Here is a 20,075-nt window from a genome sequence, read left to right as displayed (position 1 = left end):
TGGTTTCAGACCCTTGGTGGTTTAAATAAATGTTTTCTATTATATATTTATAATTCATGAATTAGATTTATTTTATTTTTTTATATGCAGGTATAATTTCATTGTTAATATATTTTATATTAACAGATTTTATAATATAGAATATCTGAAATTCATGCTTGTTAATACTGTTCTCTCAATGATTGGCAAACATAGCCAGAGATGGCTAAACAACTACAAAAAAAATTCCATGATGTACTGCTGAACTTTACATTTAGTGATAAACACTTTTAACGTGTTTAATTTTCAATATATTTAATTGTTAATGTCATATTTAGTTATATACAATAAAACTTGGATCACTAAATCTACAGGGACTATTCAGTTCAGTTCAGTGTGTTCTTGAATATGTAAGTCTAGAGCAGTGTCAGGGTGGTGACAGGAAGCTTGCCAGAAGTACAGATTCCAGAGTTCCAATGCTGACAGTCACTTAGTAGGTTTCAGATGAGGTGCAGTAATGTCCATTCTAAACAGACCACCCAGTGATTCTACTGTACAGCCACATTTAAGGATTATTGGTAGCCCATTCCTAAAGCCGCTAGGCAACAGAGCCAAGTATTGTACAACAGGGTCAAGGTTAGATCCAGGGAGTGGGACAGGAATTTAAAGTGTATTAGTTTACACATATGGAAATGCATGTCTTTTTGTATGAAATTGCATTTCAGTGCCTACTATGAATTATATTTTTTATTTTTTCATACTTCTGGATCAGAAAATTAAAATACGTTTTGATATTCAGGGGAAGGATGGTTATATTGTGCTTAAAAGTTGTCCTCAAATGTTTGACACAGAAAATGCACAAGTACTTTGCACAGTAGTCATGAGTCACTTTGAATCAATAAAAATTATGAAGGGAAGGAAACAGTGCCTTTCGGGTCATCAAATGAATTTAGTTACTGTACTATAACCAAATCACCATCACTAACAGGTGATAGTAGTTTTATTTTATTAGAAGTTGTGTTTTTAAATAATTTTTTGATAAATTCTAGACATTGGATAAATTTCTTATGCTTGGGGAAATATAATAAAAGATGACTGAGCACTATTTGCCAAGGCATAAGGCTAGGCTTGAGGGAAATATAAATAATTGTAAGAAAGATATAAGCAAAAATTCAAAGATAGAAAGCACGAAGTAAGTTCTAAAGAAGTATATATTGTTCAAATTCTTCTACTTCACAATCTTTTTTTTTTTATGGTTACATTACTTTTATTGTCATAAACTGATTATTATTTAATCTTATCTTTCTTCACATTGCTTAACTTTTTTTTAAACATCTTTATTGAAGTATAATTGCTTTACAATGTTGTGTTAGTTTCTGCTTATAACAAAGTGAATCAGCTATATGTATACATATATCCCCAACTTCACAATCTTATTTCAACTACCTTTTCAGGTTTACTTTTCTCTCTTATTTCTATTCTATGTGAACCATTCTAATTAGTCAAATTGGCTTAATAAGTGTCCTGTAAAACATCTCATCCTTTCCTACTTAAAAAGCATTGTACCTTGGCATATAGAGCTCATTTTATTTTGGTTTAGAAGTTTTATCCATTAAAAAAAAAGTCACTTAGCAATAATTCAAACAAAGATTGGACCAAATTTGGGATTATCATGTGTTTTAACCAGTCTTACTGTATGTATACCCTTTGAAGAAGAATCAGATAAACCATCAGCAGTAATTGCAGTACCTGGCATAGTAGTATGACTTTGCCATATCTCTCAGGACATGAAAGAACATTTGCAACAACTTAGAATTGCAAGAAAACAAGGCTTAAGACGTTTTCTCATCATTTGAGATAATGCATGTGAAAAATTTTGATTCTGATGGTAACGCTGTATAGGTAACGTGCTTTATTCAGAGTCAAAATGCATCTGACAAATTAACATACAATTTTAGCATTACTAAGCATAGTAACATAATTTTGATTGCTTTGTGTTGTTCTAGATTTTTAAGTCTAGGGATATTGCTCTAAAAATTCTTTTCATTTGACTCTTCTCAAGCATGTACCCTTCTGACTCTTCAGTGTGTTATGCAGAAAATAATACAAGTATGTTTGTGAACATGTTTGTGATTTAAGTATATATATTACATAATGTTTCCTTTTCCTTCCATTGTTGCTTTAAAACCACTTAATTTTCACTCTCTGCTATGACTCTGACTGGATTCAGAATAAGAAAAAAATAGATAAATGTATATAATACTGATCATTACTGTTTATTGTTCTAGCAATTTTGATGATGAAGTTGTAAGGTATAGCAACGAGATATTAAATATTATCTTTTTAGAAGTCCTGAGTTTTTCATGTTAATGAAACAGACCATGTAGACTTTGTATGACGTTTGCTTACCTGTTACAATTTCAATTAAGTTTTTTTTTACTAGAAAGAAATGAGATGGAATATTGCAGAATTTATCAATAAACTATGATAAACATTTATTCTGAAATAGTTTAAAATCAGATTGGGCCAAATTTATAATGGGTTTATAATTGGTTAGTTGATAAAATAATTATCTGCCTAAACATACCTCACCTTTGATAGTTTTAAGTTTATAATTTTTGAAAATAAAATGCACCTTCTGCCTTTTCTCAGCCACAGGATGTACATATCATAACTAGAGCAAAGAGACATTCTTTCCTAGGGAGGTCATGTGTGCCTTTCCCTAATTTGTAGAAGGAAAAAGACACACCCAATTAATATCTAGGTTAGAAGTAGTGAACTGTGTACAGTAACATAGTTAATATAAGTGGAAAGAAGAACTTAGGTGGTGTAATTTTCTCTTAATTTCCCTCTACTTCTAGCTGTTAGTCATAGGAAAAGCGGACGTACTGATACACACGTATACTGATTATCTCTGAGTCCCTAATAGGAAGCAGACAGGAGTAGAAAATTTTGCTTGTGACAGATGTAGCTTTCATTTGAATAATGAGATACCAGATAGATTTCTGAAATTTTTCAAATTAGAAGGAATGTATATAGATTCCTAGGTAACAAGAAATTTATTCTGAAATCCTCAGGATATGTGATTGACATTTAGTGAAGTTCAGATCATGGTCAAAACTTGAATTGAGCATCATTTGTAGAGCAAATGAATATTTATTGAGCATGTACTATTTTTGTTTGTTGAATGCATGAATGAATGAGGAGACCTTATTAACTATGTGTTACTGTTGCATTTTACTGTGTGAAGATGTACTATTTTATATGAAAGTTTTAGTAGAGGGAAATGCAGTCCAGGAGGTTAAAACCAAAGGGAGCTAATTCACAGAGAAAAGCTGAAATAAAAACGTCAGAAAGGATAAAGAGGAAAGATAGTATGTAATGAAAAGTGGAATATTACTTGGGTACACTATAACTTACTATTTTCTTTAATAATTTATTGATATTAACTCTGAACAAATACAGTATATGTTATAGACAAAATTTTACTTGGGAAAGATGGCACATGTAAAATGGTTTTCCAAATTGGGTTAATAAAATAGTAATTTCACAGTTAGTTATTTGCCTAGAAAGGTAGCAGGTATAATGCTTTAAAAAGTATCTGTTATTTTAAAAGCATATTAATTTAGACAGAACTGAATAAGAATTTATAACTTTCTTTGGAAACCCTGTATAGTGCAGATATATAGTATAAAATTATGAGAGTTAGAAATATTTAAGAGAACATTTTAAGTAAGCAGCTCATGCCATTTATATATTGACATATTTATAAATCTTTAGTCTTTAAAGCAGAACACTACTCTAGGTGAGGTCTCTTATAGTTTTCTCTTAATTATCCTGATGAGGTTGATAGTAGTTTCTACTTTTTACAGCCTTGCAATTTACCACTCTACTTACTTGAAGTTTTCTGTGTTTCACTTTCTTTTCCCCCAGCAACCTACTTATTCATCACTTTCTATCAGCCCTCAATTCAACATCCAACTTCATTTTATTTTCCTAACATATGTCCATTGGGGATAGGCTTCCTATTGGGAGCAGGGGTGTGCTGGTGAAAGCATCTAATTTTGGTTATTATTTTTTAATTAGTTTTTCAGTTTTGTTTTGAAGTGAAGAGAGATCTGTATTAATTAATTCATTCAGATGTATTGAAAAAGATTTAATGACCCAAAAGGTACAAGTAGGTAGAAATAGGAAGTGATATAGATGATTAAGTTTTCAAACTTTACCACATAATAGATTTAACCTAGAGAACTTTTAAGGATCCCTATTCTTATACCAACTAAATTAGAGTATTTGGGGTAGGACCTAGGTATCAGTATTTTTAAGAATTCCCCAAGTGATTCCATTATGCAGCCAAATTTGAATACCAGTGACATATATCTGTGGTTGGGTTTTTAAAAATATGTCATAAATACTCTATGAGGCCCACAAAGCCTCAAATATTTACTATACAGCCCTTTGCAGAAAAAGTCTGTTGACCCATGATATAGATTACTCTGTTTCATCAGACTAGAAGCATTGGTATCACATGAAGCCTTGTTAGAAATGCAGAATTCCAGGCCCTATCCCTGACCTGCATTTTAACAAGATCTCTAGGTGGTTCACGTGGACATTAAAGTGTGAGAAGTACTGATACATATCATGTTGAGGATAATATTATTTATTAAGTATTAAGCTCCTTGATACTTTTCTGACAGAGGTAATCAAGATTGACTACACAGTTTATACATTTTTCAGTTTTATAATCCTTTTACCAAGGGTTATTTTTATATTTCTTAAGCCCCACAGAGATTTCCTAGAGTAATAGATTAATAATTGTTCTATTAGAATCAGATTCCCCTTTCCTTGAATCTGGACTGGGCTTAGTGACATTCTTGATCAATAGAAAGCAGCAGAAATATCGCTCCAGGACTGCTGAGGCTGGTGATGAACACTCCCTCTGGGAGTCCTGAGCTACCATGGAAGATGTCTGACCACCCTGAGACTGCCTTGTTAGGCCACATGTAGGTGCTCCATTTGACCATTTCAGCTGAGCCTAAGTTTTAAACCATCTCTCCTAGGACACCAGCCATATGAGTGGAGCTGTCTTGGACCCTCCAGACCAGTCTACTGCCTGCTGAATATCACCAGGTGACCTCTGTTGATGCCATGTGGAACAGAAGAATCATCCAGCTTAGTGCTGTCTGAATCCCTGATGCACAAAAATGTGAGATATAATAAAATGATTGTTTTCTTAAACCATTAAATTTAGGGTAGTTTGTTATTCAGCAATAGATAACCGGACCACCTACGTAGAACATTTTATAACTTTTATGGTACTGGAGATGAATTATTAAAAGTTATACTATAAACTTTTAATTTGAGTTTATCCTTATCTTAAGATTGATCATTTTGTATAAATAATCCAGAGATAAAATATAGAGAGAGGGCAGTTAATTGAGCATACCATGTGTGATGGCTTTGTGGTATGTCAACTTGGCTAGGCTAAACTACATTCCCCAGAATTCCCTTTCCAATATGTTTTTGGATAAGTAGGCTACAAGAGTTATCCTTTCACAAGAGTTGGAGGAGGGAAGGAAAGCATGAGCTAGTTTGTACCATATACACACCTTCTCTTAATTATTTAATAAAACACTAATGTAGCTTCTCCTGTGAAGAGATTTTTTTCAGACATAGTTAAAGTCCCTAATCAGTCATTGGGGAAATTATCCTGGGTGGGCCTGACAATCAGTTGAAAGGTCTTAAAAGAGGGTTGAGATATTCCCTGGAGAAAGAAATTCTACTTGTGGACAATAGCTTCGGCCACTGTGGTTTGGATCCCAGCCTTTTTGTGTTCTTCCATTTCTGTCTGCCCTATAGACTCTGGATTTGCTTAACCAGCTCCCCAAACTGTGTAATCCATTTCAGTTCCTTGTTTTGTGTATGTGTATATACTACACAAACACACGTGTGTTATATGTGAATAAATGTGTGTGTGTGTGTGTGTGTGTCTGTGTGTGTGTGTGTGTATATATATGTAAGCATGGATACTTAGACATCTCTTACAGGTTTTGCTTGTATGTTTGGACCCTAACACAGATTTTGGTACCAAAAGTGGTTCCAGAGGAAAAATCTTAAGGATGAGTTCTCTGAATTGGTTCTGATTTTCTGGAAAGGTTTCTATAATCTGATAAGTTTTAAAGGCACTAACGAGCCTGTTTCCAGTGGTGAAAGGACACTTCTAGTTCACGGCATGACGTGGCAAAAGGGTTGCACAAATTATCACCTTTGGATACCTGCAATTGAGTCCCTATAGAAGGTGAGGCTCAGGGTGCCTAAGTATGAGATCCTCTAGAACATTTTTGTCAAAATAAGGGGTATAGTGGAGTTGGTTGGTTACTCCTAATTGCCCAGGAGAAAGTGGCCAATGAAAAAGATAAACCCAGGGATTTAACTTCCTTGCTCAAGCTCTGCATCAATGACCTGAAAGCTTCTATATCTGCCCTCAAAGAAACCGTATTCTGTAGCTGTACAGCTGTAGCTGTAGGGTTTCTGAAAACCAAAGCAAGAGTCTCCTCCTGCAAGTGGCTAAATTAAAATTCAAATTGAATTCCTAACGACCTCTGTTAGTTTGGTCCCTAATTGGGAAGGAATGGGTTCCTAGAAATAGGAGGGGGATATATGGGTAGATTATGATAAAGATGGGGAATCTGAACCTCCTAAATAAAACTGAACCATCTTTGCCAGTAGAAGCGTTCCTTCCACTTCTGCCTGAGGAAGTGTGATAATTCATTTTGTGTGTCAACTTGACTGGGCCATAGGCTTTCCAGATAGTTGATCAAACATTAAGTGTTTCTGTGAGGGTGTTTTTTTGGATGAGGTTAACATTTTAAATTGGTAGATTGAGCAAAGCAGACTGCCCTCCATAATGTAGGTGGGCCTCATCCAGTCAGGTGAAGGCCTGAATAAAATAAAAGACTTACCATTCCCTGAGTATTCTCCTGTCTGACAGCCTCCAAACTGGAATATTACCTCTTTGTGGTTCTATAGCATCCTTCTGGCCTTCAGACTCATACTGGGATATTGGCTGTTTCTCGTTCTACAGCAGCTTCTGGAATTTGGACTTGAGCTGGGAGGAACAATGGCTCTGCAGACTTAGGATTTTCCAGCCTCCAATATCAGATGAGCCAATTCCTTATAATAAAGCTTTAAGTAGACATCCTATTGGTTCTGTTTCTCAAGAGTACTTTGCCTAATATAGGAAGATGGCTCCTCTTTACCTGAAGAAGCTGGAATGGGTCTCTACTGAGTTACTTGCCTACAAGGCACTCCTGACCCTCCTCAGGACCTGCTTCCCAACATTCCTTTTTGTTTCTAGATCTGTAACTAGACAAGTTGCAGAAGTTCTCAAAAGATGAGGTACTAGTTGTGATTCATGAAGAGGTGTGATACACACCAAAAACAACTGAATGATTTTTCATTTCATATAGACAGAAATCTAGAGGGTGTGTGTAAGAATGGATATTAAGGCTGTGTGATCAAGGTGGGAGGATCATAAAGTTGAATCATGCTGTATTTATTGATACAGGCTCACTAACCAGAGGTTCTGGATTCACTGTTTCAGCTGAAGCAGTTAGGAAGGGCTATAACAAGTTGGTTGGTTGGTCAGTTGGCTGGACCCAAAAGGTGGCCTACATTAAATGAAATTGAAATGCCATGTTGTATTGTAGATGAAGGTATCTGAAGGCTTAAAGGAGACTGCAATGCTAGAGTATATCTATCCTGTAAGACCTGCTCTCCAACCCTGGAAAGACACAACTTTCACAACAGCTGTGAAAAATAAAATTGTGGGGGAGCCCCAGCATCCTTGAAAAGTTCTCTTCTCTTTAGGTCAAAGCTCTCTTCTCTTTAGGTCAAAAATTACAGAGGAAACTGCTGCCACTGAACTAGGATTGCTAAATACAGTGGAGATAATGGGATCCTGAGATGTCAGGGGCTAAATGGTGGCACTTAATTGCTAAAAACAAGGTGTGCACGGTTACCATTATAAACAATGGAGTCAAATTGGTAATCAGACTAGTCTGACTTGCAGAGACTTATGGGGTGGGCTGGTTATCAAGAGGTCCCTAGAATAGGAAAAGATGGCCAGCCTTTTAAATTCTTACTTGAGCTGTATAAGCAGAGGATTTCCAGCCTACTGAACAGATGTCTGAATTGAATTAACAAAACACAGAGTCAATTCCTTCTATAAATTCTAGATTTGAGCCAGTTAACAGACTCAGACCCTCAGACACTGTTACACTGCCAAAAACATATACTGTTAATCCTTCTATGTCTTCCCCCAAAGGGACCTTTACCAGAAAAGTAATTCTGAGTAATGTACTTTAGCCTAGCCAAGTTGACATCCCACAAAGTCATCACAGTCCCTTGTCAAGTTAGTACTCATATATATCTTAAACCATCTCCTTAAACCATACTGCCTAACATGACACAGTTATCCTACATACAACTGGGGATACAAAGTCCTTGGGTGATGTTTCTCTTCTCCTTTGTAATTTAAGTACTAAGATTAATGATCACAATACATCTTATGATATTGATATAAAGGTAGCTATTTTTAAGATGCTTTAGATGGTAAGAGGATAAAACAGGAAGAAAAAATATTTGGTTAATACTTATACAAACATACTCATATCACAGTCCGTTAATCACTATAGACATGTATCTCACAGGAAAAATGAATGACCTAGTACACTGCTTGAAATTCTGTCCATGGGGAGGATTTCCCTTCACCATCATCCTTCAGGGATGTCCAAAGGAAGGCTATAGAGTATCAGAAGTCCACTTTTGAGTGGTAGCTGCAAATCACACAGAGCTCTTTGTAAATCAGGCCTAACAGTTCTGTTCCTTGGTCAACTGGTCTTAGGTGTGAAGACATAGGTATGGGCTGAGAGAGTGAAGGTGATGTAGCAAAACAGAGTCCATAGACATTTGGGCTACTTCCTCAAGCAACTTACTTGGGCCTTCAGGGCCTCCTCAAGCCTAATCTCATAAACACCACTTCCATTTGATAACAGAGTGCTGCTGTGCACACCCAACATTATGGCTTGGTGGATCAGACAGCACCAAGTTCATGATGGGTAAATCAGGTATCATGGTAACTTAGTGGGTCCTGGCCAAATGTTCAGTCTCTACTAGGCCTCATAGCAGGCAAGCTGTTTCTCAAAAGAATAGTTATCCACAGAGGATGGTGTGGCTTTGCTCTAAAATCATAAGGGTCTCTAGGAGATGGGTCAAAAAGGATCTTGCTGTGATTTATGTCATAGAGTGTTCTGCCTGTGTTTTCCTCTATGAGTTTGATAGTGTCTGGCCTTACATTTAGGTCTTTAATCCATTTTGAGGGTCTGTGCTGTGATTTACCTATTAAGGCTTGCTAAAGGCTTCAAACAGCAATCCCATCTACCTCTGACAATTCAAGGACCATTGGATGTGTAGGATCATATGGCCCAAATGACCCAGCAGTTTGCATGGCAGAGTGGACCTGTTGAAGGGCCTTCTCTTGTTCTGGTCCCACTCAATACAGGCAGTTTTTTGAGTCATTTAGTAAATGGGTCAGAGTAGCACACCCAAACAAGGCATAGGTTACCTCCAAAATTCAAAGAGGAACTGTGAACATTATTCTTCTCTTTTAGTGGTAGGAGGGTCAGATACAACACCTTATCTACCTTGGAAGGGATATCTTGACATGGTACAGACCAATGGATTCCTAGAAATTTCACTGAGAAGGGATACCTCTGAATTTTTGTAAGAGAAGTCCCTAAATTAGGAATTGGACTTCTTAAGAAGGTGTCATGGTAAGGATATAGCTTCAAGAACTAGGCGTACCCGGGTTTGACTCCTGGCTGTATCACTTGGTAGCTGTGTGACTTGAGAATGCTCCTCCAGACTACGATTTCTTTTCCTTTTCCTTTTTCCTTTCCTTTCCTTTCCCTTTCCCTTCCCTTCCTTTCCTTCCTTTTCTTTCTTTTCTTTCTTTAGGTAAGAAATGGATTTATTTAGAGAGAAACACACTCCACAGACAGAGTGTGGGCCATCTCAGAAGGCAAGAGGCCTTGGGAGAAACATACTCTACAGACAGAGGGTGGGCCATCTCAGAAGGTGAGAGCGCCCAGACTACGATTTCTTTTTTAAAGGGTATTCTATTTATTTTAGGGTATTATATTTATTTGTATTTAGTTTGTAGATACAGATCTATAAACTGATATGTATTACTGACCTAATAAATATATTTTGGGAATCATCTTTGTTTCTCTGAGAAATCGTATTAATAATACTATTTACTTTACTTCATGTATAATTATAATCAATTTTTAAGTAATTTAGGAATGAATGAAGGCATATTTGCTAGAGCTTATAAGCCAGGAGTTGCTTGGGAAATAGCTGTAATTTATTTTACAGTTCTTAAAATATGGCTCCCCCATATGTTTTGTTCATTTTTCCTGACATGTATTTTAAGAAGGCAATATTTTCCCTTATACCATATCATCCTTACTTTGAGTAATAAATTAGTGATTATAAATATCCATTTTTATTTCTGTAAGGTAATACTGAGCTTTGCTGACAATGCTGCTTCACCAAGATAACAGTTATGTCATTAGACTGCAAGCATAATATATATATTTTTTATTATCATGAGCAAAAATTGATCTCTGTGTTTCTAAAAGTATTTAGTTTTCTGCTTTCTGGATTTGATGATGTCTAATGTACACTATTTTCTTTCACAGATATAATTTTAAACACAATAAGGGCAATGTTTGTTAGAATAAAAAGCTGTATCATTCTTCCATATTTATTAGAATATCACATACTGTCAATTAAATGTTTTTATTCAAATATAGTCAGTAATTATGACAAATTTGGACCTTTCATAGACTGAACTGTTCAAGCCTGATCAATCTCAATTTGTTTGGATGGTGGTAGTATTTTTAGTGCCATGAGAGGTTCACCTACCTTATGTTAAAATATGCTTATTGCATTATCAGATATATGACATCACAGCACAGGAATGTTGAATTAGTAGTTCATAATAAAGACGCAGACGTAGAGAATGGACTTGAGGACATGGGGAGGGGGAAGGGTAAGCTGCGACAAAGTGAGAGAGTGGCATGGACATATATACACTACCAAATGTAAAATAGATAGCAAATGGGAAGCAGCCCCATAGCACAGGGAGATCAGCTCGGTGATTTGTGACCACCTAGAGGGGTGGGATAGGGAGGGTGGGAGGGAGACACAAGAGGGAGGGGATATGGGGACATATGTATACATATAGCTGATTGATTCACTTTTGTTATACAGCAGCAACTAACACAACATTGTAAAGCAATTATACTCCAAAACAGATGTTAAAAAAAAAAAACCCAAAAAACAAAACAAAAAACCTTTTGTTCTAGGTTACACAAAGACTACCTAAGTGACTGAAATAAATAAGCTTACTTCTCTGTGCTTTAGTTTTCTCACTTTTAACATTGGAATACCTACCCAAATTCTTTCTTGTACTGGGATCATTCAGATCTCCTTTTTAAAAAAAAAAAATTAATAAGGGAAGACTAATTCCAGGGATTACTGTAATAATAAATAAAAATAAATATCAGGTTTTCTTTCTATAAACCCATAAGCCTATTTCTAACAATTCTTTATTCCAGACATTAAATTAGTTAATAACAATGAAAAAATGTAAAAGCCACTCTTTATTGCACATTTACAATATATTTGACAATGTCCAAGTTAAAAGAATCACTAAATTAACTACATGTTGGACATGCATTGTTCTTTTAGGCTACTGAGTGTCTGTCAGTCAGTAAATTTTTAATTTCCTCAAGTGAATAATCCTGCAATTGGAAAAGTGTTAATATATTTTGCTAAGTCTCTACTGGTGGGAATTAATCTCAGCTTTGTTTTTTGCTTTTCTTTTTGTGTTTAATATTCTGTTCTTGTAATAGTTTACAATGTTGCACTAATGCTATTATTAGGTCTCCACAAAAAAGGATAGTCAGCTGTCTTGGTAACAGAAAGGAACATAAGGACATATGTAGAGATAATTGGAAACCAAAACTGAATATACCCTGCTAGATTAGTTCCCAGAGGATATGGTTTATATTTAATGTATATAACTTGCCTGAGGATAAGTGATGATTGACTAAATATATTATCATTAATGATAATATCTACTCAAATTATCATTTAATTTTACATTTTTACTATTTTTAAGTGGAGGGAAAACCTCAGTCTATAAAATCAAGATAAATGTAAAAGTGACATTGTAAAATTAGAGCCACAAATCCCAAACCAAGAACTATGAAATTAACAGTGCGTTGTTGCTAAGTGCTAGATAGATTAGCTCTTGAATAAAGTTTAGTTTGTTACATGAAAAACATTCATAAATAAGTCCATTCTCAGATTTTCTATAAACACCAACAATTTATATAATGCAACATTATAAAAACTTCAAAGCACATTTAAAAAAATGTTTAAGTAATTGTTACCTACATCATTTGTAATTGTTCAACCATAGTAAGGTATGAAAATTCCTAAAATGGAAAGAAAAAATAGCAAAGAAAGCAGAAAACAATGAATCCAATGACCCAGTTCACTGAATAAATATAGATGATCACCATATCCATGTCAAACCACCATCCACGGCTATCATCCTCAAAGTGCAGATAATCCATCCTATGTGCACCATGTGGAAACTGCCTTCTTGTAACTGGAGCTGCACGTCTGTGGAAACCTGGAAGATATATGAACATATTATTTAAAGCTCATTAAATTCAGTTTAAGTGCTCAGAAAGGAAGCTGCATTATGAACAGAAGTATCACGACCAGAGCATATCTTGATTTCATTGAGTGGTATATTGTATTCCTGACAGTTTTATTTTTTTTAATGATAAGCAACTATCAGAAGTCTTTTTTTTTTTTTTTTTCAGTTAAGGGTTTTAAGGGGGGACAGTAAAATTAGCAAAGAGCATGGAATATGGAGTCAGGAAACTATCCTTTTTTTAAAAATTGAAGTATAGTTGATTTATAATATTAGTTTCAAGTATATAACATAAAAATATTTTTATAGATTATACTCCATTTAAAGTTATTATAAAATATTGGCTATATTTCCTGTGCTACACAATATATCCTTGTAGCTTGTTTATTTTAATACATAGTAGTTTGTACCTCTTAATCCCCTACCTCTTCTTACCCCTCCTCCCTTGCCTCTCCCCACTGGGAACCTCTAGTTTCTTCTCTATATCTGTGAGTTTGTTTCTGTTATGATATATTCATTCACTTTATTTTTTAGATTCCACATATAAATGATAACATACAGTATTTGTATTTCTCTGTCTGACTCATTTCACTAAGCATAATATCCTCCAGGTCCTTCCATGTTGTTGCAAGTGGCAAAATTTCATGCTTTTATTTATGGCTGAGTAATATTGCATTGTGTGTGTGTGTGTGTGTGTGTGTGTGTGTGTGTGTGTGTGTGTGTATGTATAACATCTTTATCCCTTCATCTGTTGATGGATGCTTACATTGATTCCATATCCTGGCTATTGTAAACAATGTTGCTATGAACATCGGGGTGCATATATCTTTTCAAATTACTGTTTTCATTTTCTTTGGACATATACTCAGGAATGGAATTGCTGGACCATATGGTAGTTCTATTTTTAGTTTTTTGAGGAACCTTCATACTGTTTTCCATTGTGGCTGCACCAATTTACGTTGCTACCAACAATGTACTAGGGTACCCTTTTCTCCAAATTTGTTATTTGTGGTGTTTTTGATGGTAGCCATTCTACAGGTGTAAGGTGATACTCATTTGCATTTCTCTGATGATTAGTGATGTTGGGCATCTTTTCCTGTTCCTGTTGGTCATCTATAGGTATTCTTTGGAAAAATGTCTGTTCAGGTCTTCTGCCCATTTTTTAATTGGGTTTTTTTTTTTTTGATATTGAGTTGTATAAGTTCTTTATATATTTTGGATATGAACTCCTTATTGGTCATATCATTTGCAAATATTTTAGGAGACTATTTTTGATCTGTCATGTACTTGGGGCAAGGTAATTTATCTCTTTGGGTCTCAGATTTCTCATCTATATCATCTGATGACTTAATTCAAAAATTTGTGAGGCTCATTTTTTGATATTGAGCCACATGAGCTGTTGGTAAGTTTTGGAGATTAATCCCTTGTCAGTTGCGTGATTTGCAAATATTTTCTCTCATTCTGTGGGTTGTCTTTTCATTTTGTTTATGGTTTCCTTTGATGGGCAAAAGCTTTTGAGTTTAATTAGGTCCCATTTGTTTATTTTTGTTGATTTCCATTACTCTTGGAGATGGATAGAAAAAGACATTGCTGCGATTTATGTCAGTGTTCTGCCTATGTTTTCCTCTAAGAGTTTCATAGTATCTGGTCTTACATTTAGGTCTTAAACTCAAAATGGATTAATTTTGTATATGGTGTTAAAGAATGTTCGAATTTCATTTTTTTTTAACATGTAGCTGTCCAGTTTTCCCAGCACCATTTATTGAAGAGACTGTCTTTTCTCCATTGTATGGTCTTGCCTCCTTTGTCATAGATTAATTGACCTTAGGTGTGTGGGTTTATTTTTGGGATTTCTATCCTGTTCCATTGATCTATATTTCTATTTTTGTGCCAGTACCATACTGTTTTTTTGTTTTGTTTTTAAAATTTATTTATTTTTTATTTTTATTATTTTTGGCTGCATTGGGTCTTCGTTGCTGTGCACGGGCTTTCTCTGGTTGCGGCGACTGGGGGCTACTCTTCGTTGTGGTGCGTGGGCTTCTCATTGTAGTGCCTTCTGTTGTTGCGGAGCATGGGCTCTAGGCGTGCGGGCTTCAGTAGTTGTGGCACATGGGCTCAGTAGTTGTGGCATGCGAGCTCTAGAGCGCAGGCTCAGTAGTTGTGGCGCATGGGCTTAGTTGCTCTGTGGCATGTAGGATCTTCCTGGGCCAGGGCTCGAACCCATGTCCCCTGCATTGGCAGGTGGATTCTTAACCACTGCACCACCAGGGAAGCCCCTACCATACTTTTTTGCTGACTGTAACTTTGTAGTGTAGTCTGAAGTCAGAGAGCCTGATTTCTCCAGCTCTGTTTTTCTTTCTCAAGATTGCTTTGGCTATTCGAGGTCTTTTGTGTTTCCATACAAATTTTAAGAACAACCTAATCAAAAAATGGGCAGAAGACCTAAATAGACATTTCTCCAAAGAAGACATACAGATGGCCAAGAGGCACATGATCAAGAGATACAAGATGTTCAACATCGCTAATTAGTAGAGAAATTCAAGTCAAAACTACAGTGAGATATCACCTCATAACAGTCAGAATGGCCATAATCAAAAAGTCTACAAACAATAAATGTTGGAGAGGGTGTGGAGAAAAGGGAACCCTATACACTGTTGGTGGGAATGAATTGGTAGAGACACTGTGGAGAACAGTATGGAGGTTCCTTAAGAAACTAAAAATAGAGCTATCATATGATCCTGCAATCCCACTCCTGGGCATATATCTGGAGAAAAACATGGTTCAAAAGGATACATTCACCCCAATGTTTATTGCAGCACTAATTACCATAGCCAAGGCATGGAATAAACCTAAATGTCCATTTACAGATGACTGGATAAAGAACATGTGGTACATATATACAATGGAATATTACTCAGCCATTAAAGAAAATGAAATATTGCCATTTGCAGCAACATGGGCTGACTTGGAGATTATCATACTAAGTGAAGTAAGTCAGATAAAGACAAATATCATATGATATTGTTTACATGCTGAATCTAAAAAAAATGATACAAATGAAATTACTTACAAAACAGAAACAAAGTCCCAGACTTAGAGAAGGAACTTATGGTTACCATGGGGGAAGGTCGGGGGGAGGGATAGACTGGGAGTTTGGGATTGACATGTACACACTGCTATATTTAAAATAGATAGCCAACAAGGACCTGCTGTATAGCACAGGGAACTCCGCTCAATATCTGTAATAACCTAAATGGGAATTAGAATTAGAAAAAGAATACATACATGTATATGTATAACTGAATCACTTTACTGTATACCTGAAAGTAACACAACATTGTTAGTCAACTCTACTCCAATATAAAATTAAAATTAAAAAATAGCAAATGAAAAAAAATTGTGAGGTTCAAATGTAAATTATTTTCCCATGAGAGCATTTTCTAAATTTAAACTTCATTCATGTTTTATTTTTACAACTACTCTCACAATTAATGTTTGTTACTTCTGATCACCAACTTAACCTTCTATCTTATACCTTGAGAATTTCACTAAGTCATTTGTGCAAAATTCTATAAGAAAAATGTCTTTCATTATGTTTTAGCATTGAATAAACTGGACAGACAAAATGATACTTCTTTGAAGAAACTGAGCTTTAATTCTTATAAGTTTCCAAGCATGGACCTACTTAAGGAGATTATATAGAAAGTAAATATTGAAAGTAAGCAACAGTCCATTTATGACTAAATGAATATGACATTTCTGAGAAATATTACATCTCGTGAAATGCTGTTCTTTTTATTTTGTGATACTTATATGCTAATTATTTACAGTTTGAGTATACTCAGTGGCAACCTGTTTTTGTTGGCTGACCAACACTGAATTTTGTTTTTAGAGACCTTCAAAATTATATATTTTTTAAGATGAATAACCTGATTATTAACCTTTGCTTTGTTCTTATCTACTGCCTACTAATGTATTTCTGTGCTTGTTAGTGTTGGTGAGTGGGGACAATACAATAAACTGAGCAGAAAAGATATATTCTAGTACTTGCTATTAACTCTGGTGGTAAAGGTTCTGTGAGGCTCAAGCTTGAAGCAGATTCTGGTTCATCTATTTTAATAACTTGTTATGTAACAATAACAAAAGTAATGTTAAATATTATGCTCTAGATCAGGCTGCTTATTTTGACAGAAAGGCTGCATTCACCTGAGTATTAGTATGGTTACTTAAAGTCAAATTTCTTTGATCAAGAATAATTCTAAATTATTGTTTACATATGTTTTATTTTCTATTTTAAAATAGAAAATGTATATCTTTAAGGTGTAAAGCAGGATGATTTGATATATAATATATAGTGAAATGATTACTATAGTCAAGCTAATTAATATATCCATCTCCTCACATAATTATCTTTTTTGTTGTTGTGAGAGTACCTGCTGTCTACTTTCTTAGCAAATGTCCAGGGTCTTTTATCAGATTTATGGTTCATATATATTTTCTCAAAATCCATAGGTTGCCTTTTGATTTTATTTGTTTCCTTTGCCATGCCGAAGCTTTTTAGTTTGATGTAGTCCACTTGTTTATTTTTGCTTTTATTGCCTGAGCTTTTGTGGTCATATCCAAAAAACAAAACAAAACAAAACACCCAAACAAATTGCCAAGGCCATTGTCAAGAAGCTTATCCTGTATGTTTTCTTGTAAAGTTTTATGGTTTCAAATCTTACATTTAACTCTTTCATCTATTTTGAGTAGATTTTTGTGTATGGTGTAACACAGAGGTCCAGTTTCACTCTTTTGCATACGGCAATCCAGTTTTCCCAATACCATTTATTGAAGAGAGTATCCTTTCCCCATTGTGTATTCCTGGCACCCTTATTGAAAAGTAGTTGATTGTGTATGTGTGGGTTTATTTCTGGGCTTTCCATGGTGTTCCACTGGTTTATGAGTCTGTTTTTATGCCAATACCACACTATTCTGATTACTACAGATTTCCAATGTAATTTGAAATCAGGAAGTGATACCTCCCACTCTGTTCTTTCTCAAGGTTGCTCTATTTGGAATCTTTTGTGGTTCCATACCAATTTTAGAATTTTTTTTTCTGTTTCTGTGAAAACTGCTGTTAGTATTTTGATAGGAATTGTGTTGAATCTTTATTTTGCTTTGAGTAGTACAGACATCTTAACAATATTCTTTTTTAAATTTTATTTTTTAATTGAACTATAGTTGCCATACAGTTATATAATTATAAAAGTTACAGGTGTACAATATAGTGATTTACAATTTTTAAAGGTTATACTCCATTTATAGTTATTAAAAGATATTGGCCATATTCTCCATGTTGTACACTATATCCTTGTACCTTATTTTATACCTAATAGTTTGTACCTCCTACTTCCCTACCCCTACATTAATTCTTTTAATCAATGAACATGGAATAGCTTTTCATTTAGTTTTGTCATCTTCAATTTCTTTCATTGATATTTTATAGTTTTCAGTGTTTATTTGTAAATTACATTTACTTATATTATGTAGATTAAAAACATGAAATTAAGAAGGATGAGATAAATGTTAAGTGATATTTTAGAATACATTTTACAGACATATTTCAAATAGGTTTTTAATAATTTCTAATGTTTTTGGCTGACTTTCTATCATATTTTATTTTTAAAAATAACTTTTATAGCTTACAAAAAGCTTATACTAGAATGATGTGTCAGCTCTTCTATTTTTTTGTTTGCCTTATCAGTATTATTGTCAATCTGATTTCTTTATAGGAGTCTGTTTAAGTTTCTTGTGCACCTTGTGCTGGTAGTTTAGCTAAAACTAGATAATATCCAAAATCCATTTAACTGGTCATATTAAACTACAAGATATTGCAACACCTGAAAAACTAACAAACTAATGAAGTCAGCTATTCATATTGTCAAACTTACAGTTTTCCTCGGCTAACATTACATACCACCATAACATGTAAGTAAGGATGCCAGTGTCAGTCCTCACTGAGTATTAGTAAAATTTAACTTTTCTTCTGTTTCAGTAATCATAACAGAAATTTTAATGTTATTTTCCCACATTCCAAGGGATTGTCTCGCACCAGCCTGTAGGCATTCTATTTTGGAGAGCATATTTAGGGGATTTCAATCCTAACAGCTATTTACGACTATCTAACTACTGTTCTCTAAACTATACTCAGTATCTTAAAAGGAAAGGGGCCTTTCTGTTTGTGTAGGAGAGAGGGGAAGTGGGAAGAGTTTTTCTCACATTCAAAAATTATTCTAATACATAAACACAAATGTTCCCAAAGCAGTTTATATACCTTTTCAAAAACCTTTCACAAATATAGGCTGGAAAACAGGTAACATTGTTACTGGAAATTATTACCATTACTACTGTATTTTAAAATATGTGATTTTTCTGTCCAAAAGGAATATTTAGAGGCCTTAGATTCTTCAGATTCAAAACTTTCAGTTGTTTGGGCCAAAGAATAACTGTATTAATGGCATAGTTGTAGAAAACAGTAGAACTGAGAGTAAACAAGGCACAATAGACGCAGAAATATGAGTATGGTGATCATACATACTGGTTTCCCCAGGACAGTCTCAGTTACTCTTATGTCTTGGTATAATTACTAATAGTGCCCCTTTCACTCTAGAAGTGTCCTCATTAATGGTAATTTCCTTTATTGGTGGAATGAGGGAAAAAGAAGGCAGTGCAGGAAGACACCGAATTACAAAATTTCTAGCTCTGAACATCAGAAGGTGATGTTGACCCAGACGGCTTATGTAATGTGTTTTTATAGGTAAGGTGGATAATGATCATTACTTGGTTAATTTCTTAAAAAAATTTTTTTAAGTGGGGAAGGAGTGAGTAGGTGTTTGTAATAATTTTGGAATTTCCAAAGCTGTAAATTGAATGAGAGGATTGGAATTTCTAAATCAAAATCAGACTAAAAGAAAATGATCTCACTGACAGTTACTTAGTAAATATTATATTGATTACGAAATTAGAAAAATTTCCAGAATACTAATCACAGAGATTAACTGCAGATTCCACTGTAAAATGATGGCAATGTAAGTACCTAATTCATTGGGCTAATAATATAAGGATTAGATGAATTAATACATATAAAGCACATTCCTGGCCGATAGTAAAGTTTCAATAAATGTTAGATTCTTATATTTTTATTACTATCGTTACTGCTACTTTGAATATTAGGAAGAAGCTGCTTTTCTTGTCAGTTCTTGTTCTTCATATTATGTCTACCTTTTCTGAATAAATCAATATGCTTACCATTGTTTGT

General features: G+C 34.6%; 1 protein-coding gene, 1 long non-coding RNA gene and 1 pseudogene across 12 annotated transcripts in view; 2 read left to right on the top strand and 1 right to left on the bottom strand.

Annotated features, from left to right (window-relative positions):
• The window catches only part of LOC309624754, a 134,047-nt gene extending 128,822 nt beyond the window's left edge, over positions 1–5,225 (top strand). Inside the window, exon 3 of the long non-coding RNA XR_014242113.1 lies at positions 5,040–5,225. This is a non-coding gene — a long non-coding RNA (uncharacterized lncRNA). The remainder of the gene's footprint in view (positions 1–5,039) is intronic.
• The window catches only part of LOC309623063, a 50,028-nt pseudogene extending 44,803 nt beyond the window's left edge, over positions 1–5,225 (top strand). The window contains exons 4-6 of the transcript in view: positions 779–937; positions 1,071–1,171; positions 1,604–5,225. The product of the transcript in view is annotated as an uncharacterized misc_RNA (transcript). The remainder of the gene's footprint in view (positions 1–778; positions 938–1,070; positions 1,172–1,603) is intronic.
• A 6,465-nt stretch (positions 5,226–11,690) lies between these two features.
• RNF180 (ring finger protein 180) overlaps positions 11,691–20,075 on the bottom strand; it is a 285,865-nt gene continuing 277,480 nt past the window's right edge. For 9 of the 10 annotated variants that reach the window (XM_082383182.1, XM_082383180.1, XM_082383178.1 and 6 more), the window contains one exon: positions 11,691–12,748. In XM_082383182.1, the coding sequence (XP_082239308.1) occupies positions 12,549–12,748 (200 nt within the window). In that variant the 3' untranslated portion in view covers positions 11,691–12,548. The remainder of the gene's footprint in view (positions 12,749–20,075) is intronic. The other variant, XR_014242111.1, reaches the window with a different exon arrangement.

This window comes from Balaenoptera borealis (assembly GCF_965194805.1).
Source record: "Balaenoptera borealis genome assembly, chromosome: 2".
NCBI classification, from domain to species: domain Eukaryota; kingdom Metazoa; phylum Chordata; class Mammalia; order Artiodactyla; family Balaenopteridae; genus Balaenoptera; species Balaenoptera borealis.
The sequence above is the reverse complement of the archived record's forward strand: the minus strand, read 5'-3'. Positions and strand labels throughout refer to the sequence as shown.